Raw genomic sequence first — 26,709 nt, forward strand, 5'->3', positions numbered from 1 at the left:
ACCGGTACTCAACTGGAACAGTGTCTCTCTGGACCCACTTTATTCCAGCTAGATTTTCTCTTTGGGTTCACACACCAACAGTATGTACTGGTCACTGGAAACTTTTTTTTTTATCCTAAAAGGACACTCATGTATAGTCCATTTACCTGTTTTTAAAAACAGAAAACAAAAAAGCAATTGAATGCACAAACTGAACTATTGGAGAGGAATGAGAAGAAAGTAATATTTTAATGCATGTTATGTGAATTTGTGGACGCTCAGGCAGGACTGCACGAGGAGCAGTAATGGGGTCGTCAGGGAATTACTCCTTTGGACTTCAGGGTAATAAGAGATCCAGAAGCAACTTCAAACAAGACATGCAGGAAAATCAAAGAACAGAGCCGAACGCTAAATAAGAATTACCACTGCATCAATCTCAGCCACTGCTGAGATTTTGTGTAACCAGGTTCTCTGTGAATGTCAGTGGGGTATCTGCAAGTTGTGTAAGATGTGACACAGGCTTCGTCATACGGATTGCTAGACATCCTGCCTTCCTGGACTCCATCTACCAAATGCCAACCGTGTCCCTTCCAATCACTGCAACAAACAAAGCCCGTGCCCTCTGTTGGTACAAACGCCCCCAGAAGCATCCCCTCTGAGGCCCACAGAGGTAAGCTGGAGGAACTGCAGGGTTAGAGGTGTTGGCCTCCCAGACTTGAGCGTGACAGAGCTACAGGAGGAAGAGGAGGAAGGGAGGCTTGTAGTACTCTCCCGTAGTAGTCCATCCACAGGGGCAGAATGCACCACCACCCAGGGGTGCACCTCATCCTGGCCTCAGCCTCCCCTATAGGCGGAGCCTGTGGCATTGGCGGGGGGCAGCTGGATCCAGGGGCCAAGTCTGAGCCGGGAATGTTTGCCAGCTCAGGTGACTCAGGGTCTCCCAGCTCACGGCTCTTTGCTTCTGCATTTCCCCTTGTCTGCCAGGTGGTCCCAAGCGAGTAGGACACCCCTCCCAGGGCTGCGGCTCCCTGTTAGCAAGACCCCCACCGGTACGTAGTTCGGCCAGGCTTGGTGGGGAAGGGGTAACAGGAGTAACTGAACAGGACAGAGCGAGTCCCGGGGGGTGGGGTGTAACAGGTGAAGGTGAAGTGCTCATCTGCATACCATCTGTCAACAGTGCCCTGGGGGGGTGGTCTCAGACATCCCAAGCTTCTTCTAACCAGGCCTGTTACGTCCACATCCTCGCACACCGAGGTGGACAAGGGCTGCAGGCCAGCAGGGGCCTGGGGATCAAGAGGGCGCAGACTGACCCTCTCGGTATGTAGCGATTCCCTTCTGAGTAGGGTGTGGATGGAACAGTATGACAGGGGCCTCTGGTTACCCCCAACCAGCTGCACAGCGGCCCGCCTGGCCCCCAAAACAGCCTGGGCGTTCAGTCTTCAGAGCATCTTCCGTACCCACCCAGCCTTGCTGCACGTGACTGGGTTCACAGGACACCCTACCACGTGAGCAGGTTCTAAGGTAGGCAGGTGATGTAAGAACCCACATATACCCCAAATCGCCCTCCAAAGCCGACCCTCGCATATGCACCGTGTCACCATCCAATACAGCAGCTTTGTCCCCTGGCCTGGAAACAGATCTCTAGTTTTTCAGTTGGGGTGTGTGTGCGGGGTGCCTACCCCTGGAGCTGCCACGTGGAGAGGAAGCCCAGGCTGCACGGAGAGGTCGCATGTAGGTGTCCAGCTCATGGCCCCTCGTGGACGTCCCAGCCAACGGCCACCATCAGCAGCCAGACCCTCGGTGAACCAGCTTTCAGATGATTTCAGTCCCCTGCTTTTGAGGCACCAGAGTGTTCAAATCTTCCCCGTGAGGCTTCAGACATCACGGAGCAGAGATAAACCATCTCTGCTGTGACGGTAGCTGAATTCCTAGCCCACAGAATGGGGTGTAAATGTTCTTCTCTTCTCTTTTTTTTTTAAGTAGGCTTCACGCCCAGCGCAAAGCTTGAACTCACGACCTTGATGTCGAGACGTGAGCTGAGATCAAGAATTGGATGCTTCCACAACTGAGCCACCCAGGCACCCCTAAATTTTGTTCTTGATGCTTCGAGAGCACTCTTTGGTATGCATTAAGAGGCAGCCAATCTGTAGGAGACCTTTAAACATCTCAGTAACGCTCAGCTGGGCCAAAGGCACTGACAGTGGCACAACAGAACTGAGGCAAGCAAGTCAAGGAAGAAGCAAAATCAAACTGCACGCTCGATCGGGGTGCTGGCTTCAAGACCAGAGGCACGGCCCCAGCCATTTCAATGATGTGTTGTGAAGAAATGTGTGTAGGTTAAACGCGTGCTGGATTCCACCAGGCGAGCTCTGGGGAAGACTTGTGGCTTGACAGATGATAAGCCGAATTGTCTAAAAGGACACACCAGGGTTTATACAAGATGGTTCAATGGAGCCAGCGATGAGTGAGCTCGGGGACCTCGGCTGTGCTCCATGGCAAACGAGACTGGCAGGCCGTGGAGACAGCTGTGCCCTGTCAGATGATGGTGCAGCCAAAGCAGTACCGGTCCGGGTAGTCCACCACATGTACCCTGTGGTCAGTGCCATAGATGTAGTAGACATACGTCTGTCCCCGGTACCAGTAATGGACTTCCGTGACGGGGATCAGCTCAATGGTCTGGCGCTGGGGAAACAACGGGCCGAGAAAAACTTCAGTGTTCGAGTCACTTGCCTGCTCAAGGATCTTCAGTAGCTCCCTACTACTCTGTGGGATGAAGTTTATGCTCTGGAGTTGGCGTTTTGGCTCCCATATGCCTTTCTAGATGTACCTCCTACTACACTCCTTCAAACACACTGAGCTCTGGTCCAAACCGACTTCTCAGCTTTAGCCACTATCTGATTCTATGTTTCAGAAAGTGGGGGGGGGGGGGGAGGAGGGAGTCATCCCCAGGGACGTCCCAGGGTGTATGGAAAGCCACCAGCCAAACAGGACATCCTCCAGAAGCATTAATTTTTAGATGGGGAGGAAGGGCAGAGAAAGGTGGAAGAGAAAGTCATTTTAAACATTTTTGTATTAAAACAACCATGGAGGGGTGCCTGGGTGGCTCAGTCGGTTCCGCGGTCAACTCTTGATGTCCGTTCAAGTCATGACCTCCCAGTTTGTGAGTTTGAGCCCCATGTCGGGCTCTGTGCTGGCATCGCAGAGCCTGCTTAGGATTCTCTCTCCATCTTTCTCTGCCCCTCCCCCATGCTCTGTAAATAAATAAGTTTAATTTAAAAAAACAACCATGGAGATGTTAGGGAGTCCACGACACAATCTGAACTAAAATATAAGGTTAAACGTTGACACCAAAGAAATTCCAAAGTCTGCTAGTCTGCTTCAGGCTATTTTCACAGGACCCTCCCTCTCCCACCATGGTTTTGCTCTGACCTCCCTTTGAAAGTGGTCCTTCTCAAACACCCCCCCTCCTTTTACAAACCGGGAAACTGAGGCCCATGGGCTCACGGAATTTCAGGTTGGGAACATCATCCAGGTCAAGGTCCGTGTGGGTAGTGCTCTACACTCCTCCCAGCACGTGGCCTGTACCTGAGAGCCTGGGGCACTCACTTCCCCCAGCAGAGCGGTCCTGAAGTGTCCCATTCTCTGGCCCCTCTGCTGAGCAGTTACTCTACAACCTTCCAGAATTGCAGGGCCCTGCATAGAACGTGGGAGACCACCTTAGGAGAGAACACGGGCGTCCAGCTGAAACATCCACCCCCATTAGCGCTAGGTGCTGCTGTGTTGGGACAGCTCCATACAGGGGACACAGCAAAGTCACTCCTCATCACTCAAGCTAAGCTTCCTTGGGGATGTATTGCGGGCCAGGCTCTGTGTCAAAACCCCAACGTTCTCCAGCACAAGCTGCTTCTTTGTCCCAGACTCACATCTTGGGGGATCCCAAACCCAGAGGGAAGTGGTGTGGATGGCCCAGGGTTAGACCTTCCTCCTTCAGGATGTTCCATTCCTTGGGAACAGCTCCAGCTCTCTCACTGTAGGTGAAGGTCCAGAGGCCTTCAGGGAAGGAGAAACAGGCCAGGGAGGGGGGCTGTGAAAAAAAGGACCCCTGTTCCACTGGAGGGGCGGCTGAAGGGCAGTGTGATATTGCGGCAGGAAGAGGGGACTCTGAGGCAAGGAGCGTATCTTCCATGAAGTTTTCTGTGCCATCTTAACTTCCTTTCTCTAGGAAATGAGGGTGAGAGCTCCTATGCCACAGGGTTGTTGAGATAACCGAATGAGATCCAGAGACTTCCCAGAAGCCAGAAAGTTGTCTCTGAGTGGTAGTTTTGGAAATAAAAGGTAGAAGACCCCTCTTTGATGTTTTGGTATGGAGGACACAAAATGAGAACCAACAGGCAAGAGGAGGTGGGAGCCCATATCACTGCTCCAAATGCCTGGGCAGTATGGTCAGGGCCGCTCTCATTTCCAGGCTTTTCTACCAGAACCAAATGGAGAGCAACAGCAATACCACCCTCTCCTGCCTCCCTTGGCTTCTGATGCAATAGGTCTTCAGGTTTGAGGCTACTGATTGGTTAGGACATCAGCTGCCATCAGGTGGCTACCTTGTAATCAGCCACGGATCTGTTGACACGCCTTGGTCATGCCTCCAGGATGAGCAGATTCCAAGTCTGAGAGCAAGAGCGGGGCACGGGGCACGGTGTCATGAGGGGTGTGTCCTCGGGCTGACTCCACTCGCTAACTTCTCAAACCTGAACAAACTATCCTCCGACACCTTTGTCTCCAGATGCAGGACCAAAGGACAATTTGAGGAAGGGATTCACAAGAGCCCTTTTCTCTCAGTGCTAATCCCTTTTAACACGACACACCCGTCTGCTGCTGGCTTACATTTCCCTGCTCCGGGACTGGTTCACAGAGGGCTTGTGTTGCCCAAGACAAGACTACACTCTAGGGGAAGGCCGCAGGAGACCCAGGCCTGCCACCAACATCCTGTGTGATCTCGGGCAGGTCACTTCCCCTTTTCAGGCCTCAGTTTCCCCAGCTGTCAAAATTAAGGGCCCAGAAAGGATTCAAATTATCAGTCTCAGAAATAAAAGAATCTCAGGATAATCACGAGTGTCACAAGCTGACAGGCCCATTCCTAGAGTCAATTCCCCCACCTCAATCCTGGGGGCTCTCCATGTGACCCACACCGTGAATATGAGCTCCGCAAGAGCAAAGTCCCACAGAGACGATGTTCTGGGTCTTCCATGAACAAGGTTCTTGTCCCACCCATGCTCCTGCAAATCTGCCTCTTCTCTGCTGCTCACAGCCCATTGTCCTTCCTCAGAGCCCTGTCCTTGAGTTATGGAGCCCATGTCTCACAGAGAATGCACAAAGTGCCTGCGAAGCTGTGCCCGATGTTTGGACGGTGCTAAACAGCAAGAGGCCAGTTCCCTCATCTCCAGGCACAGAGCTGCTGAGGTGTAACAAGCACACAGAGGTCCCCTGGGACAGGGTGGTGGCTGGGCCCTCGCCACACCTCACCCTTGTGTGACCCCTGGCTCCCCTAGTCCTTTACAGGTTCCTCCTGGGAGCCCTTCCTAGACAAATGTCCTGCACACAAGCTGTCATCTCGAAGCTGCTTCTGCAGAGTCCAACCTAAGGCAGGGTCCAACCCAGCTCATTTGAAAGATGAGGACACCAAGGCCTTCAGGAGGGGAGAGCGTGGCTCAGAGCCACGTGTATGTGCCAGAGCTGACAAGCAGGTCCCATCCCTGCAGTGTCTGGCCCCAGATCCCCCTTCGCTGATAGCCCCGTAAACCTGCACTGGCTTTCAAAGAGCCGCTGGTGTGCCCTGAGTGCAGTGAGTAATAACATTTGACTTGGAGCTAGGAAGTGGGTTCTACTCCTGGGTTCTTGCACTAAGAAGCTGTGTGATTTTAGGTAAATTGCTTCCACTCTCTGAGCTTCCTTTGATTTAGTGGAAAACTCGTGGGTTCAGGCTAGACTAAGGGGTAGCTGACATCACCCCACAGGCCAAAGCCAGCCCGTCAGCCCATATGGTATTCCTAGCATTTTTAAAGTTTTGTTCTCAATCTTGAAAAATTGGAAGGTTTCCTATAAAAGTCTGGCTTTCATAGGGTCAAAAATCTCTGCCCCTGTGCCTGCACAAAGATGAGTCATGGCTGGCTCCTTTGGAGAAGACGGCTCTCTCACTCATGTTACCACCTGGCCGTGGCAGGTCTCTGAGTTTGCGGTGCCCCCAATCCAGCTCCGAGATGGGATTCATTACTTTTTAATTAAATGCATCCTTCTCTCCCCTGCAAACAGGGGGGATGTGCAGAAAGGGAAGGGGAGATACTCATTGCAGAGGGACCAGAAGGAAAAGGGACATTTTGAGCGGCAGTTTCCAAGCACTTAAAGCAAACCCTCTGAAGGAGTGTTAACGTCTCTTTTTCACTGGTGAGAAACCAGACTTCGGGGAGGAGGAAGTAGCTGGCCCAGGAGAATGTCAGGACACAGGAGAACCTGGATCTAAGCCCATTAGACTCAGGGAGCTCGGCCCTGGCCATTCCGGGGCCAAACCCCCATCTCCTCCAGGGACCCCCATCAAGCAGCTGGCTGCAGGGACCATTCAAAGCTGCAAGAGGCAACATCGCCACCTAGTGGCCATCTCAACACAGCACGAAAGCAACCTAACCCTGGGGGCCTCAGCCGCTCCCCAAGGGAGGCAGGAGAAGACAGGCCTTGGATTTAGAAAGTGCCCTGAAGGGCAGAACTCTAGGTGCCAGACTTGCGTAAGCCCTGAGTCCTGAACTTCCTCCACCAGCCCCTCTCTGAAGATTCTAACCCACGGGGTTAAAATCAAGATCTCACTGCCACACTCCTGCTTGAGACCCTACAATAGCTTCCAGTTGCTCTCAGGATAAGAATCCTAATCTTGCACAATTTCCAGTGGTCCCACCTTCTGTGGAGGCCCCACAGTGCTCTGCTGTCTGCCCTCCAGCCACACGAGTCTCAGGTCAGTCTCCAGTACTGACCCCCTTCCTAAACTGGGGCTCCTGTCCTCCACCCTTCCCCTAACTGACGCCTTCCCGCCCTTGTCTGGAAGGGCCCCCCCCCCCAGCAGGAGCTCCAGCCTGGCCCCAGAAGCCTGGCCTCCCCACAGCCCCCGACCCCTACCCCACTCACCTGCTGCAGGACTCGGGCCCGGGGGGACAGGGCAGCGCTGTGCTCCGCAATGCCCCTCTGGGAGGCCAGAGAGATCTCCCGCAGCGGGAAATCCACAATGGGGTACACCTGCGGGAGAGACACAGCCGACCTGCTGCCCTGACCCAGGGTGTCAGCACCTGGAGCCTTACAGCTCTGATTCACACGGGGCAGAAAGCAAGCCCAGACAGGGAAGGGCCCCCGAGGCCAAGAAGTGAGTGGGTGGGAATTGTTGAACCTCCAGGTGCCCCTGACTTCCTGGGGAATTCCAACCAAGAAAGCGGGGCTGTGGGACAGAGAGCAATCCTTCTCCTGCAGCCCACTCTCATCCAGCACACCTTTGCTGCTGACTCGGGCTTGGGGTGGGACTTCCTGAAGGGTCATGCCTGAACTGAGCCCGTAGGAAGTCAGATTGGGGCGAAGAAAGGCGGATGAGGAATACTATGCCACCATAAAAAAGAAGGAAACCTTGCCGTGGGAGAAAACATGGATGGACGTCGCGGGCATTATGCTAAATGAGATCAATCATTCAGAGAAAGACAAATACCATATGATCTCATTTATACGTGGAATCTAAAAAACAAACTCCTAGATAGAGAACAGACTGGTGGTTGCCGGGGCGGGGGAAGGTGAGATGGGAGAAGGTGGTAAAAAGGTACAAACTTAGGTATAAAATAAGTAAGTCCTGAGGATGTAACATGGTGACAATAGTTAATAATACTGTGTTGTATATTTGAAAGCCGCTAAGGCACTAGATCTTAAAAGTGCTAATCGTGAGAAAATAAAAACTGTAACTGTGGTGAGAGATGTTAACTAGACATTGTGATGATCACTTCACCATACATACAAATACTGAATCACTGTGTTATACAGCTGAAACGAATATGATGTATGTCACTTGTGCCTCAACTTTTAAAAATCTACACTACAGGGGCGCCTGGGTGGCTCAGTCGGTTGGGCATCCGACTTCAGCTCAGGTCATGGACTCGCAGTTCGTGGGTTTGAGCCCCGCATCGGGCTCCGTGCTGACGGCTCGGAGCCTGGACCCTGCTTCGGATTCTGTGTCTCCCCCTCTCTCTGCCCCTTCCCTGCTCATGCTCTGTGTCTCTCTGTCTCTCAATAATAAATAAATGTTAAAAAAATAAATAAATAATAATCCATACTATAAAGTGAAAGAAGCCAATCTGAAAAGGCTACTTACTATGAATGAAAGAGAGAGAGAGAGAGAGAGAGAGAGAAGAGAAAAAGGCTGAGCACCTGGTCTCTCTCAGAGAAAACAGGATGACCCTGCTCAGATATCCCATAAAGGCCAAGTTCCCTGCCAAGACCTACAGCAGAGGTTGGCAAATCTGTTTTGCAAACGGCCACACAGTAAATATTTTAGGCTTTGTAGGCCATAGGGCCTCTGTCTCAGCTACTCAATTCTGCCCTTGCAGCATGAAAGCAGCCACAGACAATAAGTAAACAGACAGGCATGGCTGTGTTTCAATAAAACTTTATTTATAAAAGCAAGGCCAGGGCCAGATTTTGCCAACCCCTGTCCTACCGGACTCTCCCTGATCTGGTTGCTGACACCTCTCATGTCTTAGCTGCTTGCTCTGCCCGACTCAAGTCCCTCCTGTCCCACTGCCCTCTGCTGCTCCCTCTGCTGTACCCCTTGGCTCGAGTCCACATGGTCCACTCCCCCACCGCACCGTTCTGGTCTTTGCCCAGGGTCACTTCCCAGCCACCAGCTGAAACCACACCCCTCCATGTCTCTTTTCCCTGCCTGCATATTTTCAATGGCCCTTACAACCATCTGACATTGGGGTGGAATACTATTACCTTCTCCCTCACCGGACTATGAGAGATCTACAAGGGTGAGCATTTTGTTCCACGGTATCCCCAGGGCCTAGAATAGTGCCTAGTATGGGCAGAGGTTCTCAAGGCTTGTGTGAGGGTGTGGGGGGAGGAGGAGGAAACGCAGGGTCGAGCATGTGAAATTCAGGAGAGAACTGGCCCCACAGGCCCCAGCAGTCACTCTCCTGCTTGGCAGCAAGCACCATCGTCACCCAGCCCGTCTTTGTCTTTCCGAGTGAACGCAGCACACACAGGAAGGGAGGGCAAACCCAGCTGCCGTGCGACAGTCTTCAAATCCCTCCTTACCGCAGTGTTTTCGTCCTTAAAGAGGCTTTCTCCTTTGGCTTTGGCAAGGAGCTCCCTGGGACAATTCAGCCGGTGCTCAGATACAAACTCAAACAGGCTGTTTTTCCTGGAAGTGCAGAGGATAGGTTTGGAATCGGACAGGCGTGGGCTGGAGGGCTTGCATGACTACCGGTGGGGCCTTGGGAAAGTTCTTTGGCCTCTTTGGGTCTCAGCATCCTCATCTGTACAGTGGGAAACTGAAGTACTGACAGTTCTGTTCTATTACCTCATTCTGTCCTTGCCTGTGAAGCCCTTAGCATGGCGCCCAACAAGGGAAACCCATAGTGCATGGGGAGCCTTCCCTGACATGGGAACTTAAGACACAGGGACTCTAGTCCCAGAAGGGAAGGCCCAGGCACTGAGTGGCTGCTGCACCAGAAACTGGCAATGTCAGAATTTGAACGCGGGTCTGTCCATTGTGGAGCATGCCAGCATCCAGCCACCCACCCTGCCTCTCCCCAGGCACCTCCCCCCTCCCAAGTGGCCTAAAGCCCTTTTCTCCCAGCACAGAACCCTGCGTTGTGAAAACCCCAACCAAGTGGAGTTTCTCTGCAGAAACCAGTCCAGGCCATGTCCCCTGGCCTCCCCCATGGCGCCACAGCCGCATACCACATGATGACCAGCTGGATGAAGTGCAACAGTCTCTTCTCCCCCTTGCAGGTGGCACAGGTCTTGCTTCCCCTCCCTGAGCACGTGCTGCACCTGAGAGGGGCACATGGTCGGCACCACTCACGTAAGTCACGGGGTCCTGGCGGCTTCCCGCACGCCCACCCCCAAATCCTTCCTCATAGAGGTGGACTAAGGTGAACACCACTGGCTTCCACTCCCCACCATCTAGACCTCCTGCTTCTGGTGGCAGTGCCCCAGTTTCCCTTTGGAGACCACCCTTTCCCCACCCAGCCCACATGGATTGTGGGCTTTCCCCCACCCCTTCTATGACTAGCTTCGGACCTGGGCGTGGCCAGTCAGCTCAGTCCATCTCTATGGCCACAGTGGCTGACACAGATATGAGCACATGACCCAGTTGAGTGCAATGAGATCTGCCCTGTAACTGTTTCTGAAACTATCAGGAGAAGGATATCCTTATCTACTATCAGGAGAGAGATATCCCTATCTACTGAGGCTACTACGCTTGAAGCTGTTGGCTGTCCCCTCTTTTACCACAAGAGACAGCTTGCCTGAGAATGAAGTCAACACAAAGACACACCAGGTGAGGGACTGAGAGTCCTGGTGACATTGCTTAAGCACCTGGATCCAGCTGTACCTGAAGCCATCCCAGAAATATAATCCTGGACTTTTCTTTCACAAGGGCAGGGTTTTTTTGTTAAGCTCATTTGAATTAGGATTCTTTCACATGTAAATAAAAGAAACCTGAGCAAACAGAGATGGAACTGTGTTGATTGTTCAGTCAATCAAGCAACCTCCCTTGACTCCTGCACTCAGGCTCTGCAGTGAGTATAAGTAAGGATTTGCCTAGGCCCCGATCCTCAGAGAGTTAAGGATATCTGGTTCGAGTGGTTTCCTGTATTCATTTCCCCACCATGTGGGCAGGAAGAAGTCTCCCCTCCTAAAACCCTCCCTCCCTTCCTCTCTGCAGCACTTCATTCTTTACATCTCTACCCACAGACTGCTGGACGAGTTCTAGTCTCTTCTTGAAGTATCAAGCCTGGAGGAAGGCTCACCCACTCCACAAATATTTACTGAGCACCTACTACACACACAGCTCTGGGGCACAGGAGCGACAAGACAGGGTACCCAACTGCCCTCCAGAAGGGCAGACAATGAAAAGCAAGAGAGCTGGTAAGGGAGCGCTCTTCACCTCGGTGCCGGGGAGACCCGCTCATACCTCCGCCTGCCAGACCCCGAGCACATCTGACATCTCCGGGACTGCTTGGCTTTGCGCTTGGCTCCACTGCAGGAGGGACACCTCACCTGCGGACACACCACGGCCTCAGCCCCTGCTGGCCTCCCAGGGAAGGGGGCAAAGGGCATCCTGAGACCTGGTTCAAATCCCAACCCGGTGATCTTGAACAAGCCACTTGTCTCCCTGGGCCTCAGCCCCTTCATCTGTAAGATGGAAGGGGAACACTGTACCTTTGGGCCCCACCAGCTGTTGCCTTCAAAGATGCTACAGCCTTACATCTGTGTGTCTCCTGAGACATCATCCTCTCCTGCTCCTCTCTGATCCCCATGACTCCTGAGACTATGCCCTGACCGAACAGCCATGGCCAGAGGGACTTGGGAAGAGGGGTGGGCTGGCTGAGGAGCCTGGAGTTGGGAATGGGGAGCTCAGTCTTGGAGAGGCCCCCAGGCTTCGTTCCCACAGCTGGCTCACAAAGGCCTCTGGAGACATTCCAGGGAAGAGGGAAGGGAAGAAGGGGAGCAGGGGTGGAGGGAGGAACACAAAAGATCACAGGGAGGGGCTCCACGAAGGCTGCAAGGGGGTGCATGGCAGGAGCAAGGGCACAGGAGACAGAGACGGGTGGGAGGGCATAGGCGGGCCCCACAGGTGGCCTGTTAGTAGGCAGAGGAAGGCACACAGCAGGTGGAAGGTGGGCATCCAGAGGGTGGAAGGCAGGTGGGCACAGGGAAGGATGGAGGAAGGCATGGCTTAACGTGGCGAGTGGTCAATATGTGTCCAAAAGATCAGGAGCAAATGGGGAGAGCTGAGGACACATAAGGGGCATGATCTGACTCCCAGTGTGGTGAGCAGCCCCGAAGGCTGATGGCACCAGAGCCTGGCAGTGTGCTTACGGACCTGTACTAGGTTGACCAGTATCTCCCCCACCACCACCCCCCAAAATTTATAGCTACCAGAACCTCCGAATGTGCCTTTATTTGGAAATAGTCTTTGAAGATAGAATTAGTCCAGATGAGGTCATGCTGGACGAGGGTGGGGCCTAAATCTAGCACCTGGTGTCCTCACATTCTGAGGGAGCCCCAGGACATACGTGGAGAATGGAGTGGTGCACCTACTGGCCAGGGTGCACTGGACTGAGGGGCAGCTGCCAGAAGCTGGAAATGTGGCTCAGGGCCTCCAGAAAGAACCAACCCCATGGATACCTTGACTTTGGATTTCCAGCCTCCAGAAATGTGAGAGAATAAAAATCGGTTGTCTTAGCCCCCCCACCCCCAGTTTGTGGTAATGTATCATGCTCTCTAGGACACGAACACAAGGCCCCCATCTATATTTTGCCTCTAGAAGCTCCCATGAACGTCACTTTTTCAGACTCATCTCCCCATCCTGCAAGTGCTGGTCGCTTGTCGGTCTTACCCAAAGACAGAGGGTTCCCAGTGGGAAGGCCCACCTCTTACGGGGTCCTCTTACAGGGCCCAGCACAGAGCGTGTACTCAGTCTCAACAAATGTTTGTAAATGAATGAGAAAAAAGGAAAAGAATTGAAATCATAAACCATAAACCACTGCAGTGAACAAAGGCCAGTAGCAGACGCCCAATCCAACTTACCCATTTTGCAGGTGAGCAAATGGAGGCCCAGAAAGGGAGGACAACTTGCCTCAGGTCACACTGTTAGTGGGGGAGCCCCATACCCGGGGCAGAGCCCTCTGTCCCCGCGTGGTGCCTCCTCCCACATCATGACTTACTCACCAGAGGCCACACAGGACTCACCATGCCGGCCCCATGGCAGCCGCTGCATTTGTAACGCCCGCGCCCATGGCATTTGTGGCATTCCTGAAAGTGAAAACCTCTCCTGGGCTCCAGTTTCCCAAGCCCCAGCACCTCCTGATTTCACCTGCCCCACACCCACTCCACAATGTCACCAGCCCAAACAGAGGTGCAGCCGGTAAGGCCCAGGGCGGGAAGGTAGCCATTCTCACTTGATGAGGATTGAATCCTCATCAAAGGGCCTTGAATGCCAAGCCAAGGAGGTCATGTTACCATTTCCTCAGAGCCCCAGCCCAGTCTGTTCTCTGAACTCCGTGCTCCCAGGCTACGCCACAAAGGCCGACATCCTTGGCCCACTGGGTAGCTGAGAGGTCTTTTGGAACAGAAGCCATAAAAATTGCACAGCATTTCTGTGCAAGACAAAGAGCTGGCTATTGGAATTTAATCACCAAATCAAAATAGCTTTTCCACTCCTGAGAAAAGAATGGAACCTCCTCCTGACCTCTCAAAGTCCTGGTCATCACGTGACACTATGAAAACTCATAGGTTACGTGCTTGAATCAAGTTCTAAAGTGAAAATAAGGCAGGTAAAGAGATGAGAACAGAATAGGAAATATCACGTGTGTGGTTTTGCAATATGTTACAAAATATGTTACAATGTTGGCCTCATTGCAGGTCTCAATTACATTTTCATAGGACAGGACGGAAGTCCAATTCTGTCCCTTTAATGACTCTGCTGAAAATCCAAACAGTTTGAACTTTATTTTGTATCAGTTTCATTCAGCATTTCAGCCGTTTACTGTTTACTGGTCGGGCAAAAATAAAAACACACTGAGGGTCTAGGAATGTGAATGTTCACTGTTTAAAGCTGGTGACAGGTTAGTAAATGAAATCATCCTTTCGCTATGTGACTATTCTCTAATCTGCATGAATTAAAAAAATGTTTTAATGTTTACTTATTTTTGAGAGAGAGAGAGAGAGTGAGCAGGGGAGGGGCAGAGAGAGAGAGGGACAGAGAATCCAAAGCAGGCTCTCTGATGACAGCAGCGAACCATGAGCTGATGACCCGAGCCGAAGTCGGCTGCACAACCCACAGAGCCACCCAGGCAGGTGCCCCTAATTTGCATGGAATTTTGGATGGGTCTATATTCCTTGCACTGGGTTTCCTTAGAATTAGCCTGATTAATAGCCAAGGAATGAACCACCAGTCTGCATTCTGGATTTTCTTTTCTTAAAAAATAAAGTTTAGGGGCACCTGGGTGGCTCAGTCGGTTAAGCATCTGACTTCGGCTCAGGTCATGATCTCATTGTCCGTGGGTTCGAGCCCCGCGTCGGGCTCTGTGCTGACAGCTCAGAGCCTAGAACCTGTTTCAGATTCTGTGTCTCCCTCTTTCTCTGACCCTCCCTTGTTCATGCTCTCTCTCTGTCTCAAAAATAAATAAATGTTAAAAAAATTTTTTTTAATAAATAAATAAATAAAGTTTGAGGAAATACCCAGTGACTTCCTAAGATCAGCACTATGAAGTCTGAAACCAACTCAGAGAGAAGGGCAAAGATTCCAACAATCACGTTACCTTGACTAGTGACGAATGAGGGACTTGGAACTTCCTCGTGTCTTCCTGAAACATCGGGGGGACCTGGACCTTGATGTCCCAAAGCCTGGGAGAGGTCCCTCTCTGTGGCCCATCCACTGACTGGTCTGACACAGAAAGGGATCATTGTAAGGCCAGTGAATAGCTACAAGAACAAGCTTTCATTTATTTACCAAACAGTATAGAGCCTTCACCTGACACCAGGCATTAGGCAAGATCCTGCGCTAAGGGCCCCCTCAGAGTCTGTGGTTAAGCACCCAAGTGTTGAAGTCGAACAGACCTGGTTTGACTCCTGACTCTTCTGCTTCCCAGCTGCGCAACTCCAGACAAGTTAATTTACCTCTCTGACCTGCAATTCTCTCATCTCCAAAATGGGGGAAATACATGGCACCTACCATATAGGATGGTAGTGAAATTAAACAGAAGGCATAGCAATGCTTAGCACAGGGGTGGCACATGATAGAGGGATCAAAAGCAAGAACTGCCATCACTGTGGTGACTATTCCCCACCTTCTTGTCCTTTCTCCTTCCCCTCCTCTGTTCAAGGAGATAAGGCACAGCTACAATGATGATACAATGTAATAGGATATGGAAAGTGCTTGGGACAAGAGTTGCATAAAGCCTCTGCAAACTCAGAAGACTGACTCCTGTTGGATAAGGGGTCAGCAGGTGAAGAAATCCTGAAAGGCTTCGTAAAAGAGGTGACACAGGAGCTGAGTCTTAAAGGATGAACCAGTGGTCAGCAGAGAAGGAAGCGCTTAGGGCTTCCCAGAGAGAGCCTTCAGCAGCTAGTGGGGTTCAGCAGCAGGCAGGATGGCACAGTGAATGGGGTCCTCAAGACTCAGGGAGGCACTGGGGATGGCCTAGAAGGCAAGCGGAAACCCAACCACACAGGCTGCCTTTGTGATCTAGCCCCGTGTGGTGGCACCAGTGTGTGGCCAAAGGCAAACCCTAGAATTTTCAGGCCCTTCTGCAAACCACTTCCAGACAGGAAGGATTTATTTCCCAAGTTCCACACTGGAAAGTCTGGATAAAAGCCCACCCTCTCATTTTACAGAGGATGGGGAAACCAGGGCTCCAAGCAGAAGAGCATCTCACTCAGGGTTAGTGGATAAGACATATCCTGATATTTTCCACCAGCCCCTGCCCTGTTCCCAAGTAAACTGATTTCACTTACTAGTAAAGGGTTGAAATGTCCATTCGCTTATCCTGGATTCACTAAAAGTCTCTAGTCGATACTACAGAGAAAAAAAAACCAGCATGTTCACAGTCATGCCCTTTAGGAAGACAGCATTGTGAAAAAAGACGAAGCTTTCCACCTGCCGAGGCTCCCCGGGAAATTGAAAGGCCCCACACCCAGCACCACAGGCTGCTTTGAACAGCTGGCAAAGATGATTTCTGCTCCAGATGCCCTGGACGCCTGCAGGGAGGTCAGTCAGCCCCAGGAAATCTCCCCCAGTGGGCTCACAGGCTGATTTCAGCTCCCATTTCTTTACACCCAGAAATGCTCTATAACGCAAGCTGTGGGACAGCAATTGCCCTTTAACAGATGGAGGCCAGTCGAATCTGCTGCCTCAAATGTCCCCTCTGGAGGAATTTTTCTGCCTGATGTCAAGGTCCTCCCTCTTGATCTCATCCACAAAATCACAAAACAAGAAGGGATCTTGGACATCACCTGGCTCCTCCTCTGACACTGGAGAAAACAGAGGCTCAGAGAGGTCAGTTGCCTTGACCAAGATCACACAGCTACACAGGGGCGTCTTCCCCTAGGCTCCTGCTCTAACCACTCCCTGTGAGGCTTCTATGCTGTCTGTGTGATGGTGCACTCACCAGAGGATGGCTGTGCCAGTGTCACTAGAAAATGTGAACTTAAAAGCTGTTCCCTGGCCCTGTTGATGCAGAAGGGGACATAAGTGCCCACTGTGGTCTCAGTAACAGACATAAGATTTCCCTGGAGCCTCGGGCCCAGGGGTCATGAATAAACGATTCCTTGGCACAGATGTGACTGGCGGGATCAAGGGGAGTAGATGGGCCTTTCTTGGCCCACCTCTCCCGGAAGCGGGTTACTCATGTATTTAAAGACACGGACTTTGGTGACGGCGAACCCGATTTACGTCCTAGCTCTGTCACTTCTACCTGTAAATTTGGGGCAAGTAACTTTACCTCTCTAAACTTTCAATTCCTCCCCTTTAACTGGTGACAGTAAGATCTACTGTGCAGGGCAGTTGTGGGACTTCATAAGACATACGTGTAATGTGCCACCCATGATGCCAAGCACAGTTGAGCTTTGCAGTGAAGACTGGTAATGACTCCTTGTGTCATCGTGCACAACTACAGACCAGAGGAGTGGCAAAAGGCACTTCAGTGTCAACGCTATTCACATGCACTGATCCCCCCAAGACTCCTTTCTCCCGTTCGACCTCACGCAAGCCACCCCCCACCCCAAAGCCTAAAGCCCTCCCAGGCGACCGCCAGGCCCAGGCCCCCTTACCCTGCACAACGTCTGCTGCTTCAGCTCCTGGATGATGAGGTCACCGGCGGCTGTGCTGCCATAGCAGCATTTGGAGCTCACAAAGCTGAGGAGGGCTTCGCGGGCCACTTCCTCTGTCACCAAGGGGACTCTGCTGGGGACAGAGCACAGAAGCAGGGTCTCTGGAAAGGGCCTGCAGGCTCATCAGGGCCAGCCAGCTCCCTCTTGATGCAGATGGAAATGGAGGTCAGGAGAAGGCAAGGGCCAGGCCGTGGGCCACGGTAGTGGTGAGGCACTCAGGGGTCCATCTGGGGAAGGAACCTCTGGCAGAGGGAACTGTGTGAACAGATGCCCACAGCGGGAGCAAGACAGTTCTTTCTAGAGGACAGGACAGCAACACTGCTGTGGCTGAAGTGCAGGGCTCAGGAGAAGAGCTTAGAGAATCTTAGCACACACACACACACACACACACACTTAAAGATGTACTTAAAGACGAATCACGCCATTTTACAGATAAGGAAAACTGAGGTCTGGAGACGATGTCACACAGCTAGGAGGAGGCAAAGTTAGGCCAGACCACGTTCCCATGTTCCTGCCCTTGGGGACCTTGCCCCCTCAGCCAGAGGAGCTATGAGCAGTGTTCATGAGAAAGCCCCTCCCAAGAACTACCAGGCCATGGTGCCCACAGGGACCCACCATGAGCCTGCTGGGCCAGCGCGGCAGTGGGTGGGAAGGAAGACAACAAATGGCCCATTCCTTGGCCTTCTCTCTGGATGCCTCCCTCTCCTCCTAGAAACCTCTTCCCTGAGGCCCAGCTGCCATGCCCCCTCCTAGCAAAGCTCTCCCCCACCAAGACCTCCAGGAAGCAGAAGTCCCCTCCTTCTTCCTCCCTCATATCTTCATTTACTTCTCCACAGCAGCCTGACTCCAAACAGTAAGCCCCTCTCATGCACAGCGATGTCTCCAGCGCCTCTGGTCTGGTGCACAGAGGGGCCTGCGCACATGCAGGAGGTGTGGGGCCCAGAATGGCCAAGAGCACTCCATTGAGGAAGCAGGGTCTGCCCTGGGCATGGAAGGTGGGCAGCCAGGGAGGGGAAGGGGAGGCACTCTAGGCAGCAGTGCGGCCAGGAGCACCCAGGAGATTCCTTGAAGGCAGGATACAGCCACCCAGCCAAGTGGCCAGACCCAGAAAGCAGGGGGTTCCACCTTCTCTCTGCACAAAGCTGGCTGGAAAGCCAGAGCTCTGTCCAGAGTCCTGGGTCCAGGGAGTCAGCAAACTCCTTCAGCAAAGGACTAGAGACTAAATAGTTTAGGCTTCATGGACCATACATACAGTCTGCCTCAATCACTCACCTGTGCTGTTGTAGAACAAAAGCAGCCACGGACAGTATGTGAATAAATGGCGTGGCTCTGCTCCAATAAGACTTGATTTACAAAAGCAAGCAGCAGCTGGATTTGGCCCAGGGAGCTGCAGTTCCCAACCCCTGGTCGTACACTGTGCTTCTCGACCACAGCTTGGTAGCCAAACAGCCTGAAGAGCTTGCTTGGTAAAGTACACATTCCTGGCCTCTGTCCCTGGAGGATCTGATCCAGTAGGTCTGGGATCCTGATGCACTGTCAGGGTTGAGATCTGTAGACCCTAAAATCCGCGAGGAGGGCTCTTGGCACAGTGGGGGTGGGGGTGATGTGAGGGTCACTGCACATGATCCTGTGTGATGGCACCACAGCTCACCTGTGCTCCAGGAACGAGGACCAGCACCTTTGCTCCAGGGGTCTCCCTGGAGCCTCCAAAGGTGGGAACATTATCTGCTGTCCTGGAGGAGAAGGGAGGAGTCAGGGGCCCAGCTCTAAGGCACAGGTATTTGCAGGGTGAAGGAAGAATAGGCTGGTTGAAAGGGAGGTTGAACGAGACAAAGGGAAATGCTAATGTATCTAATGCAAGAGTGGTTCTCAAACCAGCATGATTCCATTCTTAAATACCTGTGGATATGGTCATGGAATGTTTGTGGACACAGGGCTGATGTCCCTATGTGCTCCTTGTCCCTCCCAATGGTGATAAAAGGCTTCCCAGGGCCCCCCAGGGGAAAGGGGCGGTATCCCAGCGCCGGCCTGTTCCAGATAGGTCTCCGCAACCAGCATAAGCCCCAGGAAGAGGCTGTAGGAAGCAAGACCTGCCAGACTTACCACCTCTTTGAAAAAGCCAGTCATAGCTGGGCAGTCTCTCCAGGAGTTCAGCTGGCGGCGCCAAAGGACTCTCGGCCTCAAAACTGAGGTCCACCACACCTGTGGAAGGAAGGCAGTCCTGAGCTTCTGGGAGGAGGGGAGTCAGTGGTGACTTCACTGGAAGCTGACAAGCCAGGGTGGACGTGTTACAAAAAGGCTGACAGTTTAACAAGCCAATCTCACTCTGGCACCATGGGACACACAACACATCTGTAGGGCAGGCGGGGATGGGGTGGGGGTGTGATAGGGGCAGCGATAATAATAATGATGAGAAAAACGTTCAGAATGGCAGCTCCTGTTTGCTGGGTACCTACTCTGTGCCAGTCCCCCATGACAGATGATCATATAGAAACATGATCATATTCCACGACCCTAGGAGACAGGTACCGAATTAGAGATGGCCACACTTCTTTGATGCTTCTGTCTTCAAGTGGTGTATCTGTTATCTCCTCCCCTTGAACCTTCACAGGCTTGAGGCTGCTTCAAGCAAGGGAACATGGGGGAAACATGAAGAGACCACAGCTTCTACTTCTTGTCTCTTGGAGCACTCCCTCCCGGAGCACTCCCTCTCAGACCACTCCCTCTTGGAGCACTCCCTCTTGAAGCACTCTCTCTTGGAGCACTCCCTCTTGGAGCACTCCCTCCTGGAGCACTCTCTTGGAGCATCCCTCTTGGAGCATTCCCTCTTGGAGCACTCTCTTGGAGCATCCCTCTTGGAGCACTCCCTTATGAGCCCTGAACTTCCATGTATATATCAGCTACCCTCCTGGGGAGACCACATGGACTACAGGCAGACTATAAGCCCACACGCAGAGGGGCCCAGTGGAGCCCAGCCTGCCAGCCACTCCACCATCCTACCGAGCCACCAGGAATCCGAGCAAAGCCATCACAGACCCGCCAGGCCAGACCAGCTTCCTGCTGAATACCACTGAGTGACCCTGTCATGGATTGCATGTCCTCCCAAATTCATATGTTGAAACCCTGAATGGTATTACAAGGTAGGGCCTTTGGGAAGTGATTAGGTTTAGATGAGGTCATGTGGTGGGATTAGTGCCCTGCCAGGAAAAGACAGAGCCCAGAGGCCAAGGATCTTTCTTTCTCTCCCCCGTGAGCATGCAGTGAGAAGGTGGCTGTTTACAAGCCAGAAGTGGACTCTCACCAGACACCGGGTCTAAGGGTGCCTTGGTCTTAGAATTCCCAGCTTCCAGAACTAGAGAAATACATGTTGTTTAAGCCAGGAAGTCTATGGTGTTTTGTCACAGCAGCCTAAACTGACCCTAATGGATGATACAAGGAGGAGATAAATCAGCCAGCTGACTCTGCCCAAATTCCTGACCCACAAAATCATGAACTATAATAACATCGTTGTTGTTTTAAGGCGCTGGGGTGTAGACTTGTTTTTTGTGCAGCTTCCTCTAACGGGCAGTGGAGTCATGGTGGGGTCCAGAGCCGACAGCCAAGAAAGAATTCTTGGGATGTCTTTGGTGCAAAAAGGTGATTTTATTAAAGCATGGGGACAGGACCCGTGGGCAGGAAGAGCTGCCCCGGGATGGTGAGGAGAGACTGATCACATACTTGGGAGTTGGGAAAGGTAAAGTCAAAGGGGAATTTCAAAAAGAATTTTCACATGCCAAAGAAGACTCACAGAAGTGTGGGAGGTCTAACTACCTCCAAGCCAAGGTTGTTTTCCCCACTAGCAAAGCATCAACACCAAGACAGTAGGGAGTTCCTAGAGAAATGCCATACTCTGCCTGCCTCAAGTACTCATCAATGGGCTGCAGATTATCAGGAAATTCAATTTTACCTGCCATTTCCTTCTGCCTTTTTTTCCCACAACGGCTTCCTTCTGCCTTTTTTTTCCCACATCAGGCAATCTTTGCTCTGGGATTCCCCACAAACCTGGCAAAACTTTCCGAGAGCCACACCATGGTCTGAGGCTCCTTCCTTCCCTCCTTCTCTCCTCTCACAGGGGTCCAACCTGTGGTTAGCCTGCAGACGGTCCCTGCCCACATCTGCTCCCTCCTCTCCTCTTTTCCTTCCACATATGTTTCCCAGGGACCTCGGGCACATCTGCCATCTTAGTATCTGCTTCTTGAGTGACCCAAACCGACACAGAATATTATCCATTCTCCCAATGAGGAAATGGACTTAGAAAGGCTGTGGCTCGCCTCAGATCACACAGCCAGTGAGTGATGCAGCTGGATTCAAACCAAGGCTCGTTGCTCTCCAAAGCCCACGTCCTTCCCACATACTTCCCATGAGGTGACCCCTGTGGAAGAATCACTCACTATATATCTGCTTTTAAAACCTCACCTTATACACCTGAAACTAATATAACACTGTATGTTAATTCCATTTCAATTCTCAAAATTTAAATTTATTTTGTTAATATTTAGTTATTTATTTTGAGGTGGGGGCTGAGAGGCAGAGAGAATCCCAAGCAGGCTCCACACTGTCAGCACAGAGCCCGATGCGGGGCTCAGTCTTACAAACCGTGAGATATGACCTGAGCTGAGATCAACAGTCTGACACTTAACCACCTGAGCCACGCAGGTGCCCCAATTTAAATTTAAGTAAACTAAAAAAAAAAACAAAAAACAAAAAACCAAACACCTCAGCTTGATCTGCCAGGCTATGGCAGAGACACACATAGTCCTGAGACTGCACAGAAGAAAGCATAATATAAGCACTGACTGCAAGAAATGCTAGACAACTCAGAAAGCACCTCCCCATACCTGTTGCTACACCCACTCTCTCACCTGGAGATACAGAAGGCAGGACTTCTAACTCCATTTCACATGAGGAGTCTGAGGCTCAGAGAGGTATTCATATCCAGTATCGTAGGATACACAGCAGTGAAATCAGAGCAGGATAAACGCTCCTTGCTCCAGCTCCAGCACACCTGGCCACCCCTCAAACCTATTCCCTGAAGCTCTCATGCTGGGGGACAAGAACCACTCAGCTCTGTCTTTCCAGTGGCCAATTTGATTACGGGAAGTTGACTTTAAAAGGGTAAGTTGGTAAGTGGTCTGTGGAAAGAAATTCGCTCTGCATGAAGTCACTGAACACACTCAGGTCAACAGCTGATCTGTTTTACCCCCTAGATCCCTCCTTTTTTTTTTCCAGCTCTTGAAAGCCCAATAGCTCTTTCCCTCTACAAAAATAAAAATAATATGTCCTGTCTTTTCAAGTTTAATAAAAACAGAGTCCAGAAGAAGAAACAGATCTTGTAAATTGGAGCAGGGGAGGCTGTTTGGAAGTGGGCTGAGAACAATGGAGGGAGGAGGGGTGTCATTAAGACAAATGAAGCATCTCATTCTACCACTCCCCTCAGAGTATGTCTCAGCCCTCTGACAATAAGAAATGCATATGTATCTGTAAGGTTTCTCCTTGCAGGAAATTTACAAAGGAAGCTGAGAGAGGAGAGTGTTTCCAGATACGGAGAATATCTTTCTGAGCAAGAAAGCGAAACTTTGTAAGCAAATGATTCTGGGCAGAAACCAGTGAGAGATCTTGGACAGTTGTGGGTGTGACGCAAGGAGACACCATCCCAGGCCTGCACAATGGTGTATGCCAAAGTGTCTGAAATCCCCAACATGATAATTCATCAGGAACTATTATATTCATACCTTGGTTCTCAGTATTTGCTCCTACTAAGTTTATTAGCATTTTAAGCTATTTTCGCCACCAGGGATCTGCGAATATTTTCTGCAAATAGCTGGGGAGAAAATACTGTAGATTTTGTGGGCCATACGGCCTGTTTCAATTACTCAACTCGGGCGAAAGCAGCCATAGATAATGCACAATTGAGTAAGCATGGCTTTGTTCCAATAAAACTTTACAAAAACAGGCAGCAGGTCAGACTTGGCCCTTGAGCTGCCCTTGACACTCACCTGTGTGGGTACGTTTGAGGGGGTCAGAAAGAAGGAGGCTGGAATTTCAACCTGTCTGGCGTCAGGGCCCATGTATGTCATTACAGCTCCTGTGAGCCCAGTTATCAGAATTAAGGGTGAAGGTCAGGGTTGGACTGTAGCCAAGAGTGTCTGGAGTCAGAATTGGTGGTTGGACACCTGGGCTCTGATATGTCTGAGTCATGCACTACGTGACTCTGTGCCAGCCACCCATCCTTGCAGAAATCAACCCCCCCCCACCCCCGGCTGTGAACCAGGGCAGACGATATTAGTGCCCATCTAATGAGACAGCGTGCACACAGCTCATGGCCCCAAGCCTGGCATTTAATAAATGCTTCATCAATGCCTTGGACCTGAGGAGGGCGAGTCTTCCTCTTTCTTTGTGCTCCTTTAAGCCAGGGGACAAGAGGTGAAAATGTTGAGCACAGAAAGAAAGGCAAGACCTTCATAGCCCTCTCCCTGGGGAAGGCCCCCCGCCCACCCGGAAGTCTGGGGTCTACTGGGGCATCCATACTCTCCAGTGCTAGAAGACAGAAAAATGCCATATGGCTGCTATGTCCAGCTGGAAACCAAACAAAGAGGCAGGAAGAGGGGAAGAATGAGAGGTGGGAAACTCACAGCTCCATCCATCAACCAGGAGCTACCCTGACCTCTCAGGGCAGTAGTAATTCGTCAGAGCTAAATTAATCTCACCATTATGTTATGTACAAAAATAAAGGACTCCGGCTGACCTACAGGCAGATGCGTCATTTCCTGTACAGATCTCAACAGGCACAACAGGAACGTGGACGTCACAGGTCATTGTGTGACGCCCAGCATGGGGCACTTCGAAGGGGGTCCCCAGCCGTGTCACTGTTTCCATGGGGTCAGGGCCGAGTTCCAGCACGGCCACCCCACCCTAATACATGCATTGTGTCCCAAGGCTCACAAAGGGATGGTGCGGGCATGATCTCTTTTGCATTTCATGACAACCACTGTTTTCCCTGCTTCGTAGAAAACCGAGGTGAGACTCAGAGATGTGATTATGGGGCAACGAGCTCACACACTCATAGCAGAGCCAGAAATAAAGAGTACTTAAAACTGAGATCCTGGGATGCCTGGGTGGCTCAGTCAATTAAGCCTCCGACCTCAGCTCAGGTCATGATCTCACAGTTTGTGAGTTCGAGCCCCGCGTCAGGCTCTGCGCTGACAGCTCAGGGCCTGGAGCCTGCTTTGGATCCTGGGTCTCCCTCTCTCTCTGACCCTTCCCCGCATTCTCTTTCTCTCTCTCAAAAATAAATAACCATTGGGGTACCTGGGTGGCTCAATCAGTTAAGTGTCTGACTTCAGCTCAGGTCATGATCTCACAGTTTGTGAGTTCGAGCCCCGCGTCAGGCTCTGTGCTGACAGCTCAGGGCCTGGAGCCTGCTTCTGATTCTGTGTCTCCTTCTCTCTGCCCCTCCCCCACTCACACTCTATCTCTGAAAAATAAATAAATGTTAAAAAAATTAAAAACAAAAACTTAGAGCCTAATGCTAAGCCAATGTCCTTTCCACCTAGCTGAACACCCTATTGCTCTGTGCAAATGTCATCAAGTGGTTGCTGAGAAAGTTTGCAAAGCATCTCTAAGGTAGTGCTCACCAGCCGCCAGCTATTTTTCTTTTGTGTCAAAAGGATTTTTTCTTGTGGAGCAAGGTATAATTAGTGGACAACCTCTTTAACTTCCACTTTGTAAAATGCCATTCCCTTTATTCCAGAGGAAAAAAGGAGTCCACATCTTCTGCCTTAGATTCCAGTACTAATCATCTTAAAAGCACTGAAATCATGCCATGTCTCCACTCACACACCTCCCCACTGCAAACTTGCTTTAGTTTGTTTCGGCCCTTGCCGCCTCCAACAGGGGCGGGAGACCCTTTAAGACAGGGAACCCCCCCCCCCTTCCTGTATACAGTCGATGCACAAAATTACACTGTGATCTGTACACTTGAGATGGGACAGGAGAGACTCAGGTGGTCAAATCCACACAGACATGAAATGGAATGGGGTTGGCTGGCAGCAAAGAGGAGAGGTATGTGGGGGACTGTTGTTTAAAGGGGTTAGAGATGAAAGGACTTGAGAGATGCATGGTGGTGATCATATTCCCACAAGAATGGGACTGTATTTAATGTCGCTGGACAGCACAATTAAAGATGCTTAGGATGGCAACTTTCATGTGATGTGTATTTTATCACAATTGAAAATAATAAAAACAGGAGAGTCAGGTGATCACAAGAGAAAGGAAAGAAAAAAAAATCCTGCTTTGCCAAGAAGAACAAATACTTGGCTCTATTATTTAAAAGTCTTTGGGGCGTCTGGGTGGCGCAGTCATTTAAGCGTCCGACTTCAGCCAGGTCACGATCTCGCGGTCCGTGAGTTCGAGCCCCGCATCGGGCTCTGGGCTGATGGCTCAGAGACTGGAGCCTGCTTCCGATTCTGTGTTTCCCTCTCTCTCTGCCCCTCCCCCGTTCATGCTCTGTCTCTCTCTGTCCCAAAAAAAATAAATAAACATTGACAAAAAAATTTTAAAGTCTTCATAGTGGGGGTGCCCGGGTGGCTCAGTCGGTTAAGCATCCGACTCTTGGTTTCAGCTCAGGTCATGATCTCACGGTCATGGATTCGGGCCCTGAATCGGGCTCTGTGCTGACAGCGTGGAACCTGCTTGGGTCTCTCTCTCTCTCTCTCTCTCTCTCTCTCTCCCTCTCTCTCTCTCTCACGCGCGCACACAATTTTGTCTCTCTCTCAAATAAATAACTTAAAAAATATTTAATAAAAAAAATAAAAAATAAAAGTCTTTGTAGCAAGACTAGAGGGCCTGACTGGGCCATGCCATCTCTTAAACACCGCAGTGGCTCACTACTGCCCACAGCTAATGTCTAAGCTCCTGCCTTTAGCAGAGAAGGTCCTGTGTTAAATGGCCCTAGAGTACCCACAGGACAGGAAGAAAAGATTCTAGTCTCCTCAGTCCTGAGGGGAAAAGCCTCCCCACACAGCCCAGAGCAGGGTGAGAGGAAGGAAAACAGTTGCTGCGGAAGGGGAGAGGGTGGGGATAAAGAACAGAGCAGAAAGGGGAAGCGAAAAGAAGAGCCTGCTTGGGGCTCCAGAGAGGAGTCAGGGGTGTGGGAGCTTTGAGGTGGGAGCCACTGAGAACACATTTGGGAGATCAAACACAGAGCCCACCATGGGAGTGAGGCCAGCATCGAGAGAAACAGGGAGAAGGCCGGGAGAAGTTTTCCTTGGTGTTCTGCAGGGCCCTCTGGTGCGTCAGGAGAGACCCCGGCAAATGTTCCCTGGGATGTGGAACTCTTGCTTTGTCGAAGTGTCATCATGCCAAGATAGGGCCACGTGGGGGTGGGATTTGTAAGTGCGGCCTCGTCCCCTGGGGACACTGATGTGTGCATTCCCCCCTGGCACAGGCAGCGTGCCATTTCTCCCAGCTCTTGTTCTGGCTGTTCCTGCCCATGACACACACACCCCTCACCCCCTTTGGCTGGGCTCAGCCCAGACCTGACCTCCTGCAAAGCCT

General features: G+C 51.4%; 1 protein-coding gene across 1 annotated transcript in view; it reads right to left on the reverse strand.

The window, feature by feature from the left end:
- Window positions 1-209: 209 nt before the first annotated feature.
- The window catches only part of SSUH2 (ssu-2 homolog), a 30,349-nt gene continuing 3,849 nt past the window's right edge, over window positions 210-26,709 (reverse strand). The window contains exons 2-12 of the mRNA XM_043589407.1: window positions 19,219-19,317; window positions 18,767-18,848; window positions 17,056-17,185; window positions 15,742-15,802; window positions 14,547-14,671; window positions 12,976-13,038; window positions 11,195-11,280; window positions 9,958-10,050; window positions 9,310-9,415; window positions 7,147-7,254; window positions 210-2,661 (exon numbers count right to left, since the gene is read on the reverse strand). Of these exons, the coding sequence (XP_043445342.1) occupies window positions 2,515-2,661; window positions 7,147-7,254; window positions 9,310-9,415; window positions 9,958-10,050; window positions 11,195-11,280; window positions 12,976-13,038; window positions 14,547-14,671; window positions 15,742-15,802; window positions 17,056-17,185; window positions 18,767-18,848; window positions 19,219-19,317 (1,100 nt within the window). The 3' untranslated portion in view covers window positions 210-2,514. The remainder of the gene's footprint in view (window positions 2,662-7,146; window positions 7,255-9,309; window positions 9,416-9,957; window positions 10,051-11,194; window positions 11,281-12,975; window positions 13,039-14,546; window positions 14,672-15,741; window positions 15,803-17,055; window positions 17,186-18,766; window positions 18,849-19,218; window positions 19,318-26,709) is intronic.

Source organism: Prionailurus bengalensis, chromosome A2 (assembly GCF_016509475.1).
Source record: "Prionailurus bengalensis isolate Pbe53 chromosome A2, Fcat_Pben_1.1_paternal_pri, whole genome shotgun sequence".
NCBI classification, from domain to species: Eukaryota; Metazoa; Chordata; class Mammalia; order Carnivora; family Felidae; genus Prionailurus; species Prionailurus bengalensis.